Below are 15,174 nucleotides of genomic sequence, written 5' to 3' on the forward strand. Positions count from 1 at the left end.
AATTTCCTGTTTCTTTTCGGACTCAGCTGCACGCGACGGTCGGGCCTTATCCGCGCTTTCTCAGATCCGGCATCTAATCCTTTTTTTTAAAAAAAAAAAAAAAACTTTATAAAGAAGGGTGTCGACGCAGGAGGAACGTCTCTTGTAGTGGGGAATCATGGTGAGTCAGAGTTGTGCCCGAACACGGTACTTTACTGTGTATTTACTACTGTGTAACTGTGTGTTCACCGTGTTGGACCAACGATTTGCGTCTCTCACTCAGTCACTCAGTGCGAGCAGCGAATGACGAAGAACTAACTAAGAAGGAATAGAAGAATGAGGAGAATTTCAATCAGTAGCAGTCCGTCCGCATTGCGCCTTAATAGTAGTAATAATAATAATAATGACGGCGGTGCACGCAGAACATGATGAAACGGGAGGACAATCAAATCATTTGGCGCGCGGGCGGCGCTCGTGAGCTGAGTGAGTGGCGGGACGCGCGAGGAGCCCGAGCCCGAGGGAGAGCGCGCGCCTCGCACGACGCGCGTCACGTCACGTCAGTTCAGTTCAGTTCAGATGAAGCTGAATTCGGAAAAAAATGAAAAGCAAGGATATGAAGCCGGTTCGCCCGCAGGCAGGCAGGGGGCACAGACGGTCACTGTGACAGTGGTTCGAGGAACCGGAAGTGTGGCTGTCGGCGAAGGTCCCGGGTTCAGAACCCACCTCCAGCTTTTAGAACCCTGGCTTGATCGAGGTACTAGTAGTAACCCTGAAAAGATATCGTACGCGATGATATTACAGTAAAAGTGGGTAAATCGGCGTAAGCAGCTCAGTGTACGAACCTCGCAGAGCGAGTCCTCTTGGAGAAAAGTAAAGGGCCGGATCGTGAGCGAAGGCCGCTGACGTGACGGTATAAAACAATCGCCCTTGTACGAAAAGACGTAGTCCCCTTCGCCTCTCTTCCTCGCCGCTTTTGTCGCTGCGTGTTCGTGTGCGTGCTCTGGAAAGTGCCCGCTGTTGATGGCGACGACCCCTCTGCTTTCAGAGACCCATTCTGCTGCAGGGCCACGAGAGGTCCATCACCCAGATCAAGTACAACCGAGAGGGAGACCTTCTCTTCTCTGTGGCCAAAGACACGGTTGGTCTTTTCACGCCGCCTGTTGCGCGTCACACGCGACCTTCTGCTGTAGACGCAGATGAAGCCCGTTCCTGGACAGAGGACTGTTCTCACCGGTTCTTTTCACGCCACGCTTTACCCGGCTTCTGTGCGCTTACTCTCTTTGTAAACCAGCTCCTGTGCATAACGATGTGTTACGCTTTTTGGTTTGTGGCTGCAGGTGGTGAACGTGTGGTACTCGGTCAATGGCGAACGCCTCGGGACCTACAACGGTCACACCGGAGCCGTGTGGTGTGTGGATGTTGACTGTATCCTTGCACCTCCTGTTTCGCCGCGATTTACCTCTGCGCTGCTCTCACTGGTCCGTTTGTTTATTTTACAGGCCTAGATGTGTAAACTGATCCTTGGTGGGTTCTCGTCTATGTTTTGTGGCAATCGGGAGGATGTTTTGAGCGGTTTTTTCTTAACGAAATGCACAGGGGACACCAAGAACGTACTCACCGGTTCAGCTGACAACACGTGTCGACTGTGGGACTGCCAGACAGGTTTGTGAACCCTTGGCACGAGCTTCACTTGTTGAGCTCTGAAAGCAGGACAGGGCCAGCAGTGAGCACCCTTGGTTGTCGTGGTCACCATGGACCGCGGCCCTCAACCATCCCGTGTGCTCATGACTCTCGCTTGCATTGTGTAGGTAAACAGCTGGCTCAGCTCAAGACCAGCTCGGCCGTGAGGACCTGCGGCTTTGACTTCAGCGGCAACATCATCATGTTCTCCACGGACAAACAGATGGGTTATCAGTGTTTCCTGAACTACTTCGACCTTCGGGACCCCCAGCAGATTGGTACGCTGGACCCTCAATCTGTCAGCCTCCCTCCGAGAACAGTGTGCATCTTTGTGGCATCTGTCTACTAGTGTTTCCACAAAGCCTGCAGTCTGCTCACACGCTCCGGGTTTCCACTCTGCTGTGTTAGTGACACAGGATGTGCCGCTGGGCCCTGGGGTTGCTGTCCTCTGCGTGTTACTTTACAGAAGAAACATGGCGTTGTGGTGAAGTTGAGCCCCGTTTCTCTTTCCACGCTCAGAGGACAACCAGCCGTACGTGTCGGTGCCATGCAGCGAATCCAAGATAACGAGTGCTGTGTGGGGGCCGCTGGGCGAGTTTGTGATTGCGGGCCATGAAAATGGAGAGATCAACCAGTTCAGCGCCAAGGTACTGCAGTAATTGAGAGTGCTGAAACCCTCCCCATTTTAATAATGTGGTCAGTGTGTCTCATTTGCTTTGTTACCGTATCTGTACTGAAATGCTGTGGCCCGTAAACTAGTCCAAACCCCCAGTAAGACTCCAGGAATGAGACTCTGTCTTGCACAAGGTGCCTTTTATTGGTGTGGTGAGCCATGTCTCTGAGTGATGTCATGCTGATGCAAAGGTTTTTGTCTGCTTGTCCCGGTGCGCAGTCTGGGGAGGTGCTGAAGAAGGTCAAGGAGCACACCAAACAGATCAATGACATCCAAACATCGGTGGACCTCACCATGGTCATCACAGCCTCTAAGGACAACACAGCCAAGGTGTGGAGCTGGAGAACCACACTGTTTGTTTGAGAAGAAGCTGGTTATGGTGTGTACTCTTGTGTGTGAAGGGGTGACTGGGTGCGTAGGTATGCTCAGTATCCTGTCTCCTCAGCTCTTTGACTCCACGTCGTTGGATCACATCAAAACCTTTAAGACGGAGAGGCCTGTTAACTCGGCGGCCATTTCCCCCATCATGGACCACGTAAGGCTTCCTTCTAATCTGGCAGCCCCCTCCCCCACTGTTCTGTCAGCAGCTCTCCGCTGGGGCCTCACTGCTCCCTGTCTGTTTTTGTAGGTGGTCATGGGAGGTGGGCAGGAGGCTATGGAGGTCACAACTACTTCAACGAGAATTGGTAAATTCGAGGCCAGGTGAGTTGTGACAGCTGCTTTCTCCGGTCCTTCCTGTCATTTGCCGGTGTGTGCGCGCGAGAGAGTTTGAGCTCATCTTTCTTGTTGCACAGGTTCTTCCACGCTGCTTACGAGGAGGAGTTTGGCAGAGTGAAGGGCCACTTTGGACCCATCAACTGTGTTGCATTTCACCCTGATGGGAAGAGGTCAGTCCTACTCAACACACTCTTCGTTTCATTTGCACGTGTGAGAGAGAGAGCGACAGTACCGTGACACATCAAGTGGAGCGTGTGGACTCTGAAAAGGTCTTGTCTTGTCTCCCCTGTCCTGCAGCTACAGCAGTGGAGGAGAGGACGGATACGTCAGGATACATTATTTCGACCCGCAGTACTTTGAGTTTGAGTTTGAAGGCTAGAGAGGAGCACTGGGACTGTCCTTTTAGCATAACACAGCACCACCTACAGCAATTCCTCCTGGGAGTATCTGCAGCTCAGCAAATCGCTGTGGCTCTGAACATTATCAACCAGCTTCCTGATTGGTCAGAATTCTTATTCGGGACTCATACAGGTTTGGGACAGCCTCTCTCTCCCTGGTCCTCTTCCTCATCGCTGAACTCTGCGGTGACCTCGCCCCCCTCTGTCATCACACACATCCCTTTCCTGCTTTGTTCTATACTTAATAAAGTGGATGTGACCTTGAGGCGTCTCGTGTTCCCCTGACTGAACGCACATGGTCCACCTTGTGTCCGTTTCTTACAGAGAGTGACCGCTGCCGGTTCATCTGTTGGTCAAAGGTCCTGCTTGGTCATTCTCGCATCCTTCTTAATGTTTGATAGAAAGTGTTGTTCAGTCTCGTTGCTCTGGTCATTCTGTAAATTGTGAGGGGGTGTGCAGCTGCTTTGCTGGTCACTTCTGTGGGAACGTGATCATTCTGTGGGAACGTTACTGTAGTGGGGGCGGGGGGAGGGAGTGTACAGGCAAACTGGTCCGAACTGCACGGTTTCAAAAACAGACCTGAAAGGCTTTTGTGTATATTTATTATCTATAGTGCACTTCTCTGACACTGATGCACCGAGTTGGGCACCATATGGTCGACCTCACAGGAACAGGGAGTTTCCTCTGTGTTTCACTTCCAGTCAGTGGTTGTGTGTGTGCGTGTGCGCGCGCGCACGGACTTGAACCCTCCTGCCCACCGGTATTTGACAGTGTCTTTGTTCCCCACTGTTCACACACTGCCTCCTTCGGCCGGCTCCAGTCACCAGACTCGTGTTTCTTTTTGTTCTGGTTCTTTTAGTCTGTTTTGACTAAAAATCTGCTCTTAATGTTATCTGTCACAATTTAAGATTTTATTCATGATGGCGTTGTTACAATTTGAGGTAATTACAGACACAATAACAGAACAGCCTGTGCATTTACATGTATTGATTTAAGAGAGACTTTAGGCGAAAGCGACGAACATCTCACAGAAAATACAGTGTTCATTAGAGCAGCAGGAAGAGACACTTGGATATAGACGTGTGATTCTACGCTACAGTTACTGTCTTTCACCGTATGAACCATGTTCATCGCACGAGGAGCTGCATAAAACTTTATCCAAGTATCCAGGATTCCAAATCACCTTTGCTAAAATGGTACATTTTTCTCATGTAAAGCTTGAGTGTGAAGTGCAGGGTTCTTTCCCCTGTTTTCATTTTATGAAAGCTCTTGTTCTATTCAGTGTGTATGACTTAGAAACACTGAATTGAAACTTATTTGAGTGGTATCTTAAGACATTCCAAATCAAGTCCCCATATTTACATGATATTCCAATCATTTAGCTGATGCTTTTCTCCAGAGTGACCTACAGTGTTAATCTACCTACAGTTCTTTACCCATTTGCACAGCTGGGTAATTTTACTGGAGCAATTCAGGGTAAATATGTTGCTCAAGGGTACTACAGCTGCAGGTGGGATTTGAACCCGCAACCAGAGAAATGGAGCAGGATTCAAGATCATCCAAAATCGTATACAGAGACATTTGTGGGAAAATCTTTGAACCCTCTCAGTACGACCGTTTATCGTAATGCAGGAAAGATTCGGTTGCACATTTTTTCGCATCTTTTAGCAGAAATTTGTTACGGCTGCCTAAACTCCGCAACGGTTTCTTCCCTGACACGGTCAGATTACTCGACACCCTGCTGCCTCCCAACGCTCACCTGGCGCAGTCAAACAGCAACCCCAGCACGACTCCATACGCTACAAACTTCTTACGGTTCGCAGCCATGTCCGCGTCCATGTCCTGTCCTGTGTACTTGCTGTCCTCTACTCTGTTCTGTGTTGCACCACCATGGTCTCCGGAGAAACGACATTTCGTTCCGCTGTATACAAAAGCTATAAATATAGAGGAATGACGATAAAAACGACTTGAACTTGAAAACAGGATGTCGCAGCAAGGGACACTGAATTGAGCTCCGAGTGTCCCTGGAGAGATACCGCTTCGGTTTCACCGCTGTGAGGATTCCTCTTGTTCCTCCCTTTTCGGCAGCGCTGCCCCTTAGGTGACCTCTGTGTGTCACTGTGGAGAGGCCGCTTGCGTGTCGCTTCAGCAGTCTGCCACAGTTGAGGGGGTCCTGCTAGTGTCACCCCCCACCTGTGACATGCTCTGCCTACAGGATCGCTTTCTGCTCTGAGCCACTAAGCACCGGATCTCTTCTTCAGCCTCCTCAAGGTACCTGTTGTTGCGAGTCCACTGGAAGAACAGGCCTGGAAAACAAAGCAGGAACGCAGGAGAGGGGTTTGTATTGTCTCTGTTGACCACTAGGGGTCACTCTGGGAACAATGCATTGCATGTGCTAGCCTGCAGATTGGCAGGTAGATGGACAAGCGATTGTTGGCGATGGATGGATGGATGGATGAAGAGGTTCGCCAACAGCAGAGGTAAATGCTGCAGCCCGTCGTCATGGCGACGCAGCGTACCGTGCCAGAGCTGTAAGCACTGTGGGTGGACAGAGGGCCAGATGGCCAGGTCTGTCGGCTGGTACAGAGGGTTGGCGTACTTGTCCCTCTCGCTGGGTCTGAGCAGGAACCGGAACAAGCAGTGAGTCTTCTCCTTGACCCCCAGAGCACATCTGTAAGGGAAAATGAGCGGTGAGGGTCCGGGTCCGCCCCCCCGAGAATCACCCCTCCGTGACTCCTGACTGACACCTGGTGTGTAAGTGCGGAATTGCAGAGCGCGCTGCGAGACGCCTTGTGTGGAAACGGGGCCCCTGCCTGTGGGGAGCAGAGAGCGAGCTAGTGGGTGAGGGAGCGATCCACACGAACGCACGCACGCACGCACGCACACACACCTCTCGCGCTCGCTGTTGCAGAGGAAGGTGCCGAAGTCGGAGGCGTACGCTTCCTGGGCGAGGCGCAGCAGCAGGGTTTCCCCGAAGGCCATCGCGAGCGGAAACTGTCGCTGCACCTGCCACACGCAGTCGAGCAGCAGCAGGAAGACGGGCGCCTCCTGCCGGGGACGGGCGTGCGAGTGGGCCGAGCGGGCGCAGCGCTGCCGGAACGGGTGTCCCGCCTGGAGGCGGAGGGAATGCGGGTGCGGTCAGACCCGGACCTTCAGCCGGTCCCCTGGACGGGGCTCTCGGCCCCCGGCGGACTCACCTGCAGCCACTCCCTCTCCAGCAGGCGCAGGAAACCCGGCAGCGAGCGGCACCGCGGGTCCAGGATCAGCTGGGCCACGGTGGTCAGCAGCAGGGTGGCGTCCGTCCCCTCCGAGCCGTGAACCAGCGCCGAGCGCCCCTCCCTGCGTGGGCGACATGGTTGCGGGACACGGGACGTCACGCAATGCGACGGCGGCTGTTACCGTGGCGACCTCACCTTTCCACGCACTCGGCCAGCAGCCCGGCGGCGGCGAGCGCGTTCTGCACGTGGGACAACCAGCGCGAGGCCTCGAGGCGACCGAGCCAGCGGTCCACACCGTGGGACTGGTCGCTGCAGGCCTCCACCAGCTTGGTCAGGCTGTCCTGGAGAACTTTTCCCCTGCCGAACACACGTGACACATACAGTCGGTAAATACTATAGGCACGGGAGTGGAGCAGCCAACCCTGGGCCCAGGGGCCTCACCGGTCCAGGTGGCGGTGGAGCCTCCTCCACGGGCTGTAGTTGGCCTTGGACTCAAACCCGCCCCCCGTCACGCGAGCCTGCTGGGCGAGTGGCGCCGATCGCGTGTCGATGATGTAACCCATCGGAGAGCCGTCAATCACTGCCTGGAGGAGGAGCTCATCCTCCCTGCAGCGCTTCCTATTGGCTCCTTGCAGCGGCTGGCTGCTGCGCATAATCACCTGGGAGACGGGAGCGTATGACATCACGTTGGGGAGACCCTGCAGGCATGGGGTGAACGGCGCCCCCCAGCTTTGTGTGTGTGTGTGTACACATTTCTCGGTGGGTTTGCACTAGTGTGTGTTTTGGCGCACTTTGCTCACCGTTCCCTTTGACCGGTGGTAATAACAGAGGACAGGAAATCGCCCCCCCTGCCGGAACCGAGCAGCCTTCACCAGCGTCTCGTCGTCCACGCAGCGAGGGACAATGAGGGCGGGGGGGTAGGAGGGACACGCTGCAAAGTCCTTGTTGACATGGGTCAGCCGCCAGCTGTCCGTCTGCAGGACACGTGGGACGGGTGAGGACGGCAGTGTCACTGCAGCAGTCACTGTCCACACTCAGCAGTGTCCTCTGTCTCATCGCTCATTGACAAATGGAATGTTAGCGTCACTCGAACCCTGATTTTTCCGCGTTGTCGCTGTGAGGTTTGTGTTGCTCCTGCAATAACGTTCCGGTTCTTTCCCGTCTCTCGGGTCGCTGGACGAAGCTCTTTACCGGACCTCAGTAACGGTCAGTGGCTCGTGCCGGAGTGTCACGGAGGGCGTCAGCAGGTCACGCCCACAGGAAGCAGAAGGTGTTACGGGAAAGCGGGGTAGGAGGGGGGCAGGGGGTGCGGCAGGGACCCGCCCCTCGTTCTTATCGCGTCCTGCGGCTCACCGTCCCTTCCTGTTCTCGCTGTGCGGAGAGGAAGCGGAGCCCCCCCCCCTCCCCACTTCCCCACATGTGCTGACTGCGTCCCGTGTTGCTGGGGGGGGCAGCGGCCAACTGTTTGTGTGTGTGTGTGTGTGTGTGTGTGTGTGTTTTTCAGAGTGTGTGTCAGCAAACTCACGAGCGCCTCGATGTCTCTGAAGTCCCGCTCAGGGGACGAGAGTCCCCAGGGGTCCTGCAGGCTCAGGAAGGAGGGGCGGTAGTAGAAGGGGTACAGAGCCGTGAGCTCGTCCAGCGAGGACAGCGCCTGCGGGGGTGGGGAGGGGGGTGGGCGTGAGACAGCGTCCTCGCGCACCTTCCGTGCCACTTAACGCTGATTTACCTGGTCGTACAGCAGGGTAAATGTTGCTGCTCTGTCAGTTCCCCCGGTCAAAGCTATTCGAACCCGCGTCTTCATGGGTCATTACTGACACTTCCTGGTATTTTTTACCACCTCCCCTCCCCCTGGACCCCAGTCGCGGCACGGTACCTCGATGGAGTTGCCAATGTTGAGACACTCCTCCATGCCCGGGATGTCCAGCTGGAGGACACGCAGGTCTTTGCACTTGACGATGAGGCTCCCCGAGGACTCGCAGGCCCTTCGCGGCGAACACAGAGGGGCGTCAGGGCCGAGCTTTCCCACAATGCACCGGGGCACCGGACCCTTGCAGCGCGGCGAAGACGAGCGTGCGGCGGTCCGCGGGGGGTCCCTTCGCGGCACATCGTGGCACCGGTGCGGTAGGGGGTGCGATGCAGCGGGACGCGCAGGCGGACACGAGCTCTGAGAGGGAGGGAACTCCGTGTGCGTGTACAGCGTGCGCAGTGGCGCGTGCGCGTGCGTGTATCTGTGTGTATGTCTGCACGTGTGTGTCGGAGGCTGCACGCCGCCTTTGCCCTCGCACCCTCGTGCTCGCAGCACACGGCAGCGGAAGCGAAGCTCGCCCCCCACAGAGCGCACAGCAAGCTGAAGCAGGGCTATGGGGGGGGTTTCAGCGTGTCCAACCTGTGTGTGGGACCTGATCTCGACCGCAGGCCTGAGTGTTCCAGCAGGTTCTCCACGCTGATGAGGGGGACACGAGGACGGCACAGGGTTAGCGCTGCTCTGGACAGGGGGCGGAACAACTAGGGACCGACGGCTGCGGTCCCGTTCACCCTGCGTGGACACTGACTGAGCCGTGTGTCCACTTACAGCATTTACAGCGATTTAGAGAAGCTGGGGGTAAATACTTTGCTCAGGGCTCCAACAGCACAAGGTGGGATTCGAACCCAAGTCTGCAGATCGAGTCCCGTAGCTCTAACCACTTGGCCCCCTGCTGAGCGCAGGACTTTACGTTGTTTTACACGAAGGAGAGTGGTGTGGCGACATCCGGACGGTGACCCCCCCCACTCCCACCCCCGAGTCCCCCCGGTTCCACTCGCCTCTTCTCCACTCCGTCCACGTTCCTGAGCAGCAGCTGCAGCTGGACCGGTCCGCGTCCATCGGAACCGGAGAAGAGCAGGTGGTGTCCGGTCACGCAGAGGGTCCCCGTGGCCGGAGGTTCGAGCGGCCGCGTGAGCAGCACCTTCTCCACCGTGGCCGTCTTGATGTGTTCCGAGAGCTCCATGAGGGCGTAGGGTCCGAACCCGGGCTGCGCTCCGACACCGTCGGCGACCGCTGCTCGCTGGAGGGAGGGAGCCGCTCCGACTGCGCCGTGTCCGCGGGGGGTCTTACTTTCGATTTCGCGCGCGCGCGCGCGAGGCGAGCGACCTGGCGGAAGTGCGCCTCGTTTCGCGCAGCCCCCCGTGACTGTAGGCGAGCGCTCATCGCAGGCTGAGTGTTGAAAGAAAGAAAGAAAGAAAGAAAGAAAGAAAGAAAGAAAGAAAGAAAAAGAAAGAAGAAAGAAAGAAAGAAAGAAAGAAAGAAAGAAAGAAAGAAAGAAAAAGGCTTTAGTTTATTATTGGCGCTTAATGCGCTTCGCGGGGGGTCCGAGCGGCGTCTGAGCGCCTCTGTCTGATCTTCGCGGATTCGCGTCCTTCTCCCCGACACAGAACACGCGGAGTGGACCGCAGCTGGACCGCAGCTGGACCGCACCTGGACCACCTGGAGCACACCGGGCTCGTGCACTAGCAGTTGACACTGAGCACCGCGTCCAAACCCGTCTCTCTCTCTCCAAATACCGCACACACTATGGTCCGCGCTCGAGCGAACCCCCCCCCCCCCCCTCGTCAATAGGGGGCGCCACGTGTCTGTGAAAAGCGTTTCATTCACGAGGAGAACCTCGTGGTCCGCGAATGGTGGAAACAACATAATGTAATTTATCATCACTATTATTACTATTGTTATTATTGTTGTTGTTAGTCTTACATAACCTAATGTAATTTGGAAAGTTAACGTAACAGTTTAATTTAATTTCACGATTTTGCAACATTCGGTGATTCCAGGGACTCCTTTGTTACCGGTTACTTCCAGTCACAGTGGATTTGTGCAGAGACTTGTGTCTCCTCCTGTGTGTGTCCCCTGCGTGTGTCCACATGTCCACAATGAACATGTTGCGATCATTTAAAACGGCGTCATACGGAAAATAAATGAGCTCTTTGTCCCCCGAGACGCAGCGCAGCTATTTCTGTCCGTACTGAGGACAGTCAGTGTATGATCAGTATTTATTATGACAAAATATTCTCAGTAACACTCACTGGAGTTCCATACAGATAACAGCGGGGGGGGGCATTAGGCTTGAAGACGCCCCCCCGAATTATTCTTATTATTATTATTATCCCTGTGGGACAGAGGACTATCATGTACATGGGTAAATCAGTGTAAGTCGCACAGTGTGCAAACCTGGCTGACGCTGTAAGTGAGGAGAAAAGAATCACTCTGGAACAGCAGCGTAAGTGTGTGTGTGTGTGTGTGTGTGTGTGTCCCGGCGGCGCTCGCTCGCTCCCCCCCCCCGCTGCCACAAACGGGGCGTCTCCGCTGCGCTGCGCTATAAAGGCACGAGCTGCTCCGCTGCGCGCGCCGCTTCCCTCCGCCTGGTCCCGGGTCCGAGGACTCGCTCTCTCCATATCATATGGAGCTTCCCGAGTCGGGCTCGCGGGGACGCGCCGAGGCTCCGGCCGAGGGGCTGGACAGCGTCAAAGTCCTCGCCGCGAAGCTGAAGCTACAGACCCGGCGGCCCTCGTACCTCGAGTGGAAGGAGCGACTGCAGAGCGCAGCCTGGAGGGGGGGGGGGGCCCGAGGAGCCGCTGGGGGTCTCCGGAGTGGGCAGCATCTGCGGCTTCGAGAGCCTGGACCAGGCCCTGGACTGGCTGAGGAAGGAGCTGGTGAGAACCTGCGGGAACATCTCTGCTCTCTGGTCTGCCCTCTGGTCTCCTCACTGGTTTCCTCACTGATCTACTGACTGGTCTCCTCACTGGTCTCCTTACTCCTCACTGGTCTCCTTACTGGTCTTCTCACTGATCTACTGACTGGTCTCCTCACTGGTCTCCTTACTGGTCCCACTGGTCTCCTCACCGGTCTTCTCACTGATCTACTGACTGGTCTCCTCACTGGTCTCCTTACTCCTCACTTGTCTCCTTACTGGTCTTCTCACTGATCTACTGACTGGTCTCCTTTTCTGCTCTCCTCACCAGTCTCTCTGTTTTCTCACTGATCTCCAACTCTGGTCTCACAAACTGGGCAGAGATCAGTGTCCCACAGGCCCAGGCAGGTAGTTACTTGCTCACCATTTGCACTGAAATCACTAATTTCACTTCTTAGCCTGCAGCCCACAAAAGTGTTCTGATTGGCTTAGCCATGTTATTCAGTACAATTACCCATATAATAATAATAATAATAATAATAATAATAATAATAATAATAATAATAATAATAATGTATCTGTGAGATCATCACCAGGAGCTGACAGTGGTAGTTTTACAATTCTTCACAATTATTTATAATATTGTTTCCAGAAACTATTGAGCAAGATGGATGTGTTCAAAAATAACAATGATAATAATGATGACAATGATAATATTACAGTAATAATAATGGTTAGGGTTTAGGGTTAAGCTTCGGTCGCAGTCCTCCTCCTGAGCCCGGTGGAGGGAACGTGACATGCGGTAAAGCATGGTACGGGCGCACAGGTGGGCCAGTGAGCTTAAAGAGACATGAGGAAGTAAGTGAACATGCAAACGCACCGCGGAACCTGGGCAACCGGGGACACGGACGCGAAACGTCCACATTGCAGGGAGGGGCCGCCGTGTCCGCAAGCGACTCGATCCGCAGCCTCGCTCGCTTTTGTAGACGCCCGGGAACGCGTCCTTGCGTCCGAAGTGAGAGGCGCACCGTGGGAAAGCGCCACGGTGCCGCGTCTCACCGCCGCTCCTCCCTGTCTGCAGAGGGCGATGCGGCTCGAGGACAACCGGCTGGCGCGGCACCTCGTGGAGCTGCGGGCCGAGATGCACCGGCTCAAGGTGGAGCAGGTGTGCCACCGGCACAAGGAGATGCTGGACGACGCCTCCCTGGAGCTGGAGGAGTGCGAGGAGGAGTCGGACCTGCTGTGCGACATCCCGCTGAAGGCCGCCTTCGCCCTGTCCACGCCCCTCAAGCACCTGGGCCTCACCAAGATGAACATCAACTCGCGCCGTTTCTCCCTCTGCTGAGGTGCCTGCGGCGGCCCCCGTCTTCAAGGGCTCGCTCCCCATTGGCCCGTGCGCTTGAAGCCGAGACCCGGCGCCGCAGGAGCCGAGAAGTTCTCCGTCGCCGGAGTCTCCCGAGAGCCTCGAGCCTCGAGCCTCGAGCCACGCGCACACACACCCTGGCGCGGCACAGGAAGTGCTTTCGTCAGGTTGGACTTGTTCCTTCCCGTCAGAAGGCGCTGGAGACGCACGCTCTCTCGGGTCCCCCTCCTTATGTCCCGCTGACGCTTTCGGAAAGACACGTCCTCGTGTTGGAGCCCCTGACTGGAGCGAAGGATCGTTTCTTCGGCTTCCTTCCTGTCCTTTTTGCCTTCGTCTCCGGAACGATGGCTGATGTTTCTCGTTGGCCTGGACAGCGAGGGACACGTGTGCGAGGGACACGTCCGTACCTGAGCACGGAGCCCCACTGGCACTGACCCCGTCTCCACCGGCTGCTGCTCCCATGGCAGCAGACATGCTACCAGGAGGGGGCTTCTCACATCACCTGAATACAGAAGAAAGAGATGGTCATGCGATGAGAGACGGTCACGTGACAAAGGGGTTCTTGTGGCTGGTTCAACACCTGAGGTTACCGCGGTACCAAGTATTTCTTGTAGTGCTACTCTTATTTTCATAATGTCTCTTTGGGTGCATTTGGGGTGCTTGTTGCAGGTGTGTGTGGAAGGGACACGGGCCTTCAGCAGCCAAACCGCAGGCTAACCGCAGGCCGACCGTAGGCTGACCGCAGAGGTGAAGAAGAGCGCTGTGCACGTGCACACGACTGTGGTGAAACACAGAGCCGTTTCCAGCATGAAGACGTCCTTCCCTCCCTGTTCAATGTTCCTTTCAGCCCCAGAGGAAGATCAGAAGAAGTGACCATTTCTCAGCGCTTCGCTCAGCTGGGCCTTTACACACACACACACACACACACACACACACACAGAGGTCCCGTAGATATAGTTGTGTCCTTCCCTGACAAAGGTCTGTGTTCTGTGTGTGTGTGTGTGTGTGTGTGTGTGTGTGTGAGAGAAATTGTGCTGCTTTCTGCTCTACAGGTGTCTACATGTCTGTTTACACGACGTTCTTTGTCTATCATTGCGGTGTCATACTTCTGTGTTTCTATCCCTATTCTCCAAACCCAACTGGACAGTTTTCTAAATAATAACAGTTTTGATACACAAGAGAAAATAGGCGCAAAACTTTTATTGAATAAAGTTGATTAAATTGCACATTAAATTTGTGTGGGTTCGTTGCAATACATAAAAACAAAATCAATGATTACAGAACTGAAAATGGATTTGAATATGGGTCTGAACATGGATATGAACAGAGGTATTAACACGGGTATGAACAGGGGTATGAACACGGATGTCGACGTGACACGGCTGCGCAGCACAACACGCCGCAACACGCAGCACCACGTTTGTTTCATTGAACAGACGAAAGGGACCCGCACAGCGCTTTAGGAACCCGCTGCTCAACCGTTTGTTGATAAATACGTCGCCAGGCCACGCCCACTTCTCAGAGGCGGAGGGCGGGGCCTGGGGAGAGCTCCTTAAAGACGAACGAGCACCAGGTGTGGCTGACACGTTCACCGCGGTACCTTTCACCGGCGTTCTTCTTTTAACTCGCCGAAGATTTGACTTCTCCGTTGTTCTTGTGGTTCCCTCTTTCTGTGGTCCTTCAGTCGTGGCCCTTCAGTTCTTTCCACCTTCCTGCAGCACTGAGCCGCCGCACCGTTGCGCTTCACCTGCTTCCATACGGTCAACTTATGTTTGGCTTCACGCAGAAAGTGGAAGCAGGTGAAGGCTCTGAGTCCACAGGTAGCTTCCGCATGGCTGCTGACCACCTGGAACCAACGTGGCCTGAGGTGGAGAACCGTCACTGAACTCTGGCTCCGGTCGTCCCTACAGGACCTGGTCACTACACCCCGACCAGACTGCAGACTGCGCTCCTCCGCCTCTTCGGTTCTGGCTCCCAAGCGGTGGAATGAGCTCCCCTGTCACTCGGAACTGCTGAATCTCTCTGGACGTTTAGGAAGGGTCTCCAAACTCACCTCTTTCAGACTCACTTCTCTGCTGATCTCATAAGTGCTGCGTAAATTTTTGAATAATGGAAAAGCCTTTATACAGCTACTTGTGTGATGTACACTGGTTTTTACCGTGGTTTGTGACAAATGGACTGGACTCTAGAACCACGTTATCTGCATCCAAGTCTCTCCTTCTGCTGATGTAAAACACTCTTTGTATTTTCTCTGAGATGTTTGTTGTTTTGGAAAAAGTGTCTGATCAGTGAATACGTGTACATGTATCAAAACACGTAGGCCTCCGTGGCTGGTGTCAACTGACTGGGGTTTTTAAGACTTCTGGACGAGACGGCGTCGTGTAAGAAACTGGTCCCGACGTTTCGCTTGCCCTCTTGACAGCATCTTCAGGGAGCTTCCACATCTTGCGAAGGCTGGATGTCAACTGGAGTGTTTGACCAGGGT

The 15,174-nt window shown here is 54.8% G+C and overlaps 3 protein-coding genes across 5 annotated transcripts; 2 read left to right on the forward strand and 1 right to left on the reverse strand.

Annotated features, from left to right (window-relative positions):
* The first annotated feature begins 10 nt into the window (after nt 1-10).
* eif3i (eukaryotic translation initiation factor 3, subunit I) lies at nt 11-3,712 on the forward strand. The gene is made up of 11 exons (XM_018746929.2): nt 11-160; nt 1,025-1,117; nt 1,317-1,404; nt 1,576-1,641; nt 1,788-1,937; nt 2,179-2,306; nt 2,552-2,662; nt 2,778-2,867; nt 2,961-3,034; nt 3,127-3,219; nt 3,347-3,712. Exons 1-11 carry the CDS (start codon nt 158-160, stop codon nt 3,426-3,428), a joined length of 978 nt encoding a protein of 325 aa, XP_018602445.1. The 5' UTR covers nt 11-157; the 3' UTR covers nt 3,429-3,712.
* A 1,205-nt stretch (nt 3,713-4,917) lies between these two features.
* On the reverse strand, nt 4,918-12,221 carry LOC108931278 (myotubularin-related protein 9). Of its 3 annotated transcripts, XM_029258434.1 has the most exons (12): nt 12,207-12,221; nt 9,468-9,858; nt 9,052-9,108; nt 8,539-8,647; nt 8,191-8,316; nt 7,466-7,639; nt 7,107-7,324; nt 6,861-7,022; nt 6,645-6,786; nt 6,338-6,558; nt 5,967-6,118; nt 4,918-5,753 (listed from the first exon to the last, which is right to left on the reverse strand). In XM_029258434.1, the coding sequence occupies exons 2-12, from the start codon at nt 9,650-9,652 to the stop codon at nt 5,593-5,595; spliced, it is 1,707 nt and encodes a 568-aa protein (XP_029114267.1). In that variant the 5' UTR covers nt 9,653-9,858; nt 12,207-12,221; the 3' UTR covers nt 4,918-5,592. The 3 variants fall into 3 exon arrangements, with proteins under 3 accessions (XP_029114267.1, XP_029114266.1, XP_029114268.1); XM_029258433.1 differs by lacking the exon at nt 12,207-12,221 and having other exon boundaries at nt 9,468-9,909; XM_029258435.1 differs by lacking the exons at nt 9,052-9,108; nt 12,207-12,221 and having other exon boundaries at nt 9,468-9,909.
* fam167b (family with sequence similarity 167 member B) lies at nt 10,865-14,831 on the forward strand. Its single transcript, XM_018746970.2, is given in 3 exon segments — nt 10,865-11,256; nt 11,258-11,348; nt 12,408-14,831. Coding segments are annotated over 3 exon segments (516 nt in total). The 5' UTR covers nt 10,865-11,095; the 3' UTR covers nt 12,672-14,831.
* The last annotated feature ends 343 nt before the right edge of the window (nt 14,832-15,174 follow it).

This window comes from Scleropages formosus, chromosome 15 (assembly GCF_900964775.1).
Source record: "Scleropages formosus chromosome 15, fSclFor1.1, whole genome shotgun sequence".
NCBI classification, from domain to species: Eukaryota; Metazoa; Chordata; class Actinopteri; order Osteoglossiformes; family Osteoglossidae; genus Scleropages; species Scleropages formosus.

Excerpts from the sequence above, each read along its gene's own strand:
- eif3i (XM_018746929.2), top strand. Across the intron at positions 1,405-1,575 it reads GTGGTGTGTGGATGTTGACT|GGGACACCAAGAACGTACTC; the intron begins GTATCCTTGCAC and ends CGAAATGCACAG. Across the intron at positions 2,663-2,777 it reads CTAAGGACAACACAGCCAAG|CTCTTTGACTCCACGTCGTT; the intron begins GTGTGGAGCTGG and ends CTGTCTCCTCAG.
- LOC108931278 (XM_029258434.1), bottom strand. The coding sequence starts at position 9,652 with ATGGAGCTCTCGGAACACATCAAGACGGCCACGGTGGAGAAGGTGCTG. Across the intron at positions 7,023-7,106 it reads CTCCACCGCCACCTGGACCG|GGGAAAAGTTCTCCAGGACA; the intron begins GTGAGGCCCCTG and ends TGTGTTCGGCAG. Across the intron at positions 6,559-6,644 it reads TGGAGAGGGAGTGGCTGCAG|GCGGGACACCCGTTCCGGCA; the intron begins GTGAGTCCGCCG and ends CTCCGCCTCCAG.